Consider the following 6,629-nt stretch of genomic DNA (forward strand, 5'->3'; position numbering starts at 1 on the left):
TATATACTTTATTAATAATCACATATTTCTTACATATTAAAATGAAAATTTTTTCATATATTGGGTTAATTAAATTCTTACAATCAATTCAACCTGTTCCTTTTTTCTTTTAAAAGTTTGGTTACTAGAGAATTTAAAATTTACATGTGGCTCACATTTTATTTCAGAAAATTACCACCGTTCTAAAATTTCAGCCTGCCTGCTCAAAGACCAGAAACCGGGAAGGTCATAAAATCCGAAATTTTAAAATAATTATTATATTCTTTTCATTTGTGAATAGGCATACAGTATATTATTTATAAATGCATGTGACTTTACACACAAGGTTAAATGCAAATACCATCTGGGGTGGGCCTGGCTCAGCTCAGGGAGGAAGCCCTGCCTGAGAAGGCTGCAGCCTAGTCTGTCACTCTTTCTTCACTCAGCCCAGCATCTGATCGCATCTTCTGTCACTCAGGGTCTGAGAGGGTGGGGTTTTAAACGTTATCCAATCAGCGACGCTAGACTCGGAACCGTCCAATCAGGCACGCAGCTGGAGCGGACAGGACGGCTTCCGGGATGTGGCGGGGCCTTTGTCTCTCACTGCAGCCTGAGCTCCAGGTCTTACCTTCATTGCTCTGTGTCCTCTGCTCCTAGAGGCCCGGCTCTGAGACCCTGTGACCTGCAGGTATTGGGAGACCCACAGCTAAGACACCGGGACCCCCTGAAAGCCTAGAAATGGTGAGAGTGCTGGGTTGGACATCCCGAGAGAAGGGGAAGGGCTGGTTGTAACCGGTGGGAAGCGGCTGTGGCGGGACTCAGGCCTCCCTGCAGTCAGCTCCGCAGTCTGCGCCCCGAGTTCTCCTTGCCCAGCTCGGCCTCAGTCCCATCCATAAGATGGCGGCTGCGCTGACAGTCGGTACCCCAGGCGTCCTGTCACTTCCTTGTGCAGTGATTGTGCCCTGGCGTGGAGCCCTCTCTGGGCAGCTCTGCCCCCGCAGCGCCGCGTCTTTCCCAGATTGTGCAGGGACCACGGGAGGGTCTTTAGGGGACAATTCCGACTTGGGGTGCGGGTTCGTGAATGGGAAGAGCTTTGTTCCGTGGGGTTCCCAGTTCCTCTTGCCGTCTGTTAAAAATATATGAGAGTCACTACAAAAACATTAAATAATATAATCAAAGAGTGATTCAAAAATTGTGAAGCACCCAGCTGTGGTTTGTAATTTGTGGTTCATGGGCGGGGCTTGAAAAGACTTTTATAAAAAGCATGATGAAGAAAACCAAATTCAGTAATTGGTTAGGTAGAGTTACATAGTTTCTTAATTTGTACAATAAAAGTGAAAATTTCCTGATTATGTAATCAGAGGTTAATTGGCAGTTTATAGTTGATTAGGGCTGAATTTTGTTTCTCTCAATGCAGTTATTTACTAAAAAATGCACTTCAGTTAGATTTTATTTTAAGTAGGAACCCGGAGACTAGAGACATCTCATTCTAATTGCCTGCCTTTTAATTATTTTCACAGTCCATAGGGAGCTGATTTTCCGTTGCATCTTTCACCTGTGTCCCAAGCAGATTCTTGTCTAACCGCCATTCCCCATTTCTCCAGCATCACTGGCTTGCAGTAAGATACTAAATTTCCAGTTCCTTCTGGTGTTCCCAAATGCCAGCTTTTCCTCCCTAATTCACGTTGTCGCCTATTTGTCTTTTAGTGTACTTTTCTATACAGTATTTTAATTAATTATTTTTTGACAAAGCATTAAATGATGCTTTTTAAAAGGTTTGTTAGCTGTAAATATTTCCCATGAGACGAAAGCAAAGAATGAGCCCCTGACACTGTACTGTAAAAGCTCTCTGTGCCTTTTCTCCTTGTGTCTTCTCTAGGCACAGAGATCTTGTCAGAATGTTTTTGGGTCAAGGTTTTCCTTTGGAAACTTTATGGGGTGATGTGTCCTCAGCCACCTTTTAGTTTTTTTCTGGTTGTGGGTTTCAGCACTGTCTGGGCATAAACCAAGATATCCACTGTGGTTATGTCAGCTAGAGTGCCTAATGAATATCAGCTTCTGGTTTATTTTCTTCCATAGGAAGACCGGAGGTCTGGAGTGTATCCTCTCAAGGGAGCAAGTGGATGCCCTGCGGCTGAGAGGAATCTTCTGGTGTACTCTTATTTTGAAAAGGTAACCTCTTAAGACATTAAAATTGTCTACACCCAACCCAGCTTTCGTTTCTTGGGGACACATTGCTGGTCAGCCAATCAGATGCTGGAGCTGAGAGGAAAACCCAGAAATAATTTCTATTCCCTGGATTGTCTAAGGGGGCAGAAAGATAATGAAATAAATATAGTGGAAGAAAAATAGTGTTAAAAAGTGAAAAATTTGTGACAGATAAAATAATATCCCAAAAGACCAGAAAAAAACAAAACAAACAGAAAAAAAACTTGACTCTAGTGAGATGGTGTAAGAATTTGCAAAGTAAAATACCTCTGGAGCAGTCTCCGAGAAATACTGCAGTTGTCTCCTGAATGGGTGGTTCATGAGCACATAAGTGAGCAGGAGTGGGTGGAAGAATCTCTCAAGTGATTGAGTGGCCTGACTTGAAATATGAGTCAGACACACATTTGTTTTTTAATCAGCACTGCCACTCCCTGGGTTTGTCACCTTGAAAATATTTGTTTACTTATTTTGACCTCACTTTTTTAGCTGTAAATTGCATTATATTAGTAGGGCTTGAAAGGTGGGAATTTTTTTTTTTTTTTTTAAGCAGAATATCACTCTTGCTGCCCAGGCTGGAGTGCAGTGGCTTGATCTTGGCTCACTGCAACCTCCACCTCCCAGGTTCAAGCAATTCTCCTACCTCATCCTCCTAAGTAGCTGAGATTACAGGCACACACCACCACACCCAGCTAATTTTTTGTATTTTTTTTAGTAGAGACGGGGTTTCACCATGTTGGCCAGGCTGGTCTCGAACTCCTGACCTCAGATGATCTGCCTGCCTCAGCCTCCTCAAGTGCTGGGATTACAGGCATGAGCCACTGTGCCTGGCAGGTAGGAAAATATTTACAAAGTGCATAAAAGAGGTGGGTTTAAAAAAATTATCTAATTGTATATTCCATTTGTTAAAAATTCTCATTTACCTTTTTCTTTCCCAGAGTGAGTTTTGTACAAATTTTCTCAGTTGTGTTTTTTTTTTTTATGGCTGGGTGCATTCAAACAGAATTCCAAGGCTTAGCTTTTAGAATGCTAGCTACCAAGGAAAACAATGGGGAAAATCTCTATTCTATTTTGGCTGTAGAGAATGAATACATTTCCATGAGATAATGTGGTAGATAATTGGTGAGTTACATAGATTCGTGAAAACATCATTTCCTCTTTTTGCAGGGTAAATTTGTGACAGTGATTATCTCTATTCAAATCCTGTTATCTTGATTTCTGAGTTTCATGCTAAATTTTATGAGATGAAACTTGGTATTACCTAGAAGTGTTCCCATATGACTAATTGTTTACTGTGTGGTTTTTAATGAAAACAATAAAATAATAGATATGTTGTCTGAAAGGAATAGATACTTTTGCTTTTCTTATTGAGGTACAAAATGTAAGTACCTTAAAATTTCCTTCCCTTGTATGAATACTGTGTTTGAGTAATTTTGCTAGATTTTTCAAACACATAATTTCAAAAACCAAGTGAGTAACGCTAACATGGAAATTAAAGCTTGAGCCCAGTGACTAAGAGCTAAGGCTAATATTGAGGCTGCAAAAGGAGGTTATTAAAGACCCGCCTACGTGGTGGCTCATGCTTATAATCCCAGCGTTTTGGGAGGCCGAGGTGGGTGGATCACGAGGTCAGGAAATCGAGACCATCCTGGCTAACACAGTGAAACCCCATCTCTACTAAAAATACTAAAAAATTAGCTGGGCTGAGGCTGAGGCAGGAGAATGGCGTGAACCTGGGAGGCGGAGCTAGCAGTGAACCGAGATCGCGCCACTGCTCTCCAGCCTGGGCAACAGAGCGAGACTCCATCTCAAAAAAAAACAAACAAATAAGGGCCATTCTAGTTTTTTTCTGGGTAGCCTCTCCTGCAGATGTCCAGCCTGCTCACCCCAGCCATGGAAGAAGCCTTTCTGCTGACACAGCCCTGGAAAGCTGGGGACCCACAGGCCAAGGCGGTTAGGGTTAAGATGAAAGGGGACTGAGAGGGTCTTACTGATGATGATGTTACTGTTTTGAGGCAGTTTCTAGGCTTTGGATATCAAACAAAGTTAGATTTATGTTAAAAATTGAATTCCAAAAGAGTATTGCAACAGGGAGAAGTACCAATTATAAAAACTTTAAGTATTGGAAAGTTTAGGCTGACAAGGGCTTCCTTTCCTAGGGAGGAGCAAACAAGATTAGAGAGAAGGTGGGAGGGGAATGGCAAATGAAGGGTGAAAAATCAGATTTTAGGTCAGAGAATGTTTTATCATGAAGTCAGCATGTTCTTAGGAGGAACATAAAATACATTTGTATGTTGACTTAGACTGAGGGTAGCTCAAAGTTCAGGAGCCTGTGAAAAGGAGATAAACTTAATTAAAGTTTGGTTAAGAAGTATTTTATTTAGCCCACTGAAGACAAATTCAGCTGATTATTTTTAATTGGAAAAAGAGGAAAATGTGCAGAGTTCTTACCGGAAAGAGGTCCCAATCTAAGCCCCACAAGAGGGTTCTTGAATTTTGCTCAAGAAAAAATTCAGGGTGAGTCCATACAGTAAAGTAAAAGGAAGTATTAAGAAATAACAAGGTCAGAAGTTTGAGACCAGCCTGATCAACATGGTGAAACCCCATCTCTACTAAAAATGTAAAAATTAGCCAGGCTTGGTGATGCACACCTGTAATCCCAGATACTCAGGAGACTGAGGCAAAATAATCACTTGAACCCAGGAGGCAGAGGTTGCAGTGAGCTGAGATCGTGCCACTGCACTCCAGCCTGGGTGACAGAGCGAGACTGTCTCAAAAAAAAAAAAAAAAAAAAGGAACAAAAAAAGAGAAGAAAGTAAAGGAATAAAAGAGTGGCTTACTCTATAGGCAGAGCAGCCCAAGGGCTGCTGTTTGCACATTTTTGTGGTTATTTCTTGATTATATGCTAAACAAGGGGTGGGTTATTTATGCCTCCCAATTTTAGATTATATAGGATAACTTCCTAATGTTTCCATGGTATTTGTAAGCTGTCATGACACTTGTGGGAGTGGTAGCAGTGAGGGCAATCAGAGGTCACTCTCATCACATTTTGGTTTTGGTGGGTTTTATTTGACTTCTTTATTGCAAACTGTTTTATCCACAAGGCCCTTATGACTTGTATCTTGTGCTGACCTTCTATCCTATCCTGTTACTTAGAATGCCTAACGATCCAGGAATGCAGCCCATTTAGTCTCAGCCCTATTTTACCCAGCACCTATTCAAGATAGATTTGCTCTGGTTCCTCTGACATCTCCCCCGTCTTTTTCACAAGGGTGCACTTAATCCTAAGGGTTGTAGAGGGATGAAGATCCATGTTCTGTAACTACTTCATGCTGAATAGGGGTGATAATATTTTTACCTAACTAGTCAGAGTTTTCTTGACCCTGAAAAACAAAACAAAGGATCAGTGACATTTTATGCGAAGTCAGAAAATGTTACTTCAGTCTTCTGTTAGTTCCGTCCATTCAGTTAATTCCTGTTCCGTTTGATAGTCATGAACATTCCAGTTCTCTATGATTACTGAAAGTTTTTTCTCTGTTTTAATGTCACAGTTTCTAAAGTTATCACAAAATTGCATTTAAGAACATCTGTCACTGGGCGCAGTGGCTCATGCCTATAATCTCAGCACTTTGGGAGGCCGAGGTGGGTGGATTATATGAGGTCAGGAGTTCAAGACCAGCCTGACCAACATGGTGAAACCCTGTCTCTACTAAAAATATAAATATAAAAAAATAGCTGGACATGGGGTGGACACCTGTAATCCCAGCCTAGTTGGGAGGCTGAGGCAGGAGAATTACTCAAACTTGGGAGGCAGAGGTTTCAGTGAGCTGAGATTGCTTCATTGCACTCCAGCCTGGGCAACAGAGCAAGACTCCATCTCGAAAGAAAAAAAAAAAGAACATCTGTCAAAGTTAACTATAAATCATCTTTTGAAGAGTATCAACACAAAATAATTGTCTGGATGACAAAGTCTTAGGGCAGTCACAGTGAAAAGCAAAAAGAAAACCCATGATTGACAAGGAAATTTGGTTAGCTCTGTGTCATACAATAATTTTATGTAATGATTATGATTATTAATGATGTTTTACCATGAAGTCAGCATGTTCTTAGAAGAGACATAAAATAATGTTGTATTTTGACTCAGACTGAGGATAGTTATATTATCATATTAGTTATATTAGTCATATTAGAATTACAGGAGTTTTCCTTAATTTTGGAACACATACCAATAACATATTTACACAAACATAGTCCAAAAATAGTCAAACATGATTTCACATTTGACAGAAATGTGGGCTTTTCTGTGTGATTTTTATGCTAAATGAGCCAAATTTTTACCATTATATTTGTATATTATTTATGTCAAACCCAATTCTTAATGAATCGTTTTTAATTTCTTTTTTTTTTTTTTTTTTTTTTTTTTTTGAGACGGAGTCTCGCCTTGT

General features: G+C 40.4%; 1 protein-coding gene across 1 annotated transcript in view; it reads left to right on the plus strand.

Moving 5' to 3' along the window:
• Positions 1-557: 557 nt before the first annotated feature.
• LOC105519999 (zinc finger protein 431) overlaps positions 558-6,629 on the plus strand; it is a 59,795-nt gene continuing 53,723 nt past the window's right edge. The window contains exons 1-2 of the mRNA XM_011953555.1: positions 558-720; positions 2,059-2,151. Of these exons, the coding sequence (XP_011808945.1) occupies positions 718-720; positions 2,059-2,151 (96 nt within the window). The 5' untranslated portion in view covers positions 558-717. The remainder of the gene's footprint in view (positions 721-2,058; positions 2,152-6,629) is intronic.

This window comes from Colobus angolensis, unplaced genomic scaffold (assembly GCF_000951035.1).
Source record: "Colobus angolensis palliatus isolate OR3802 unplaced genomic scaffold, Cang.pa_1.0 Scaffold368, whole genome shotgun sequence".
Lineage (NCBI taxonomy): Eukaryota > Metazoa > Chordata > Mammalia > Primates > Cercopithecidae > Colobus > Colobus angolensis.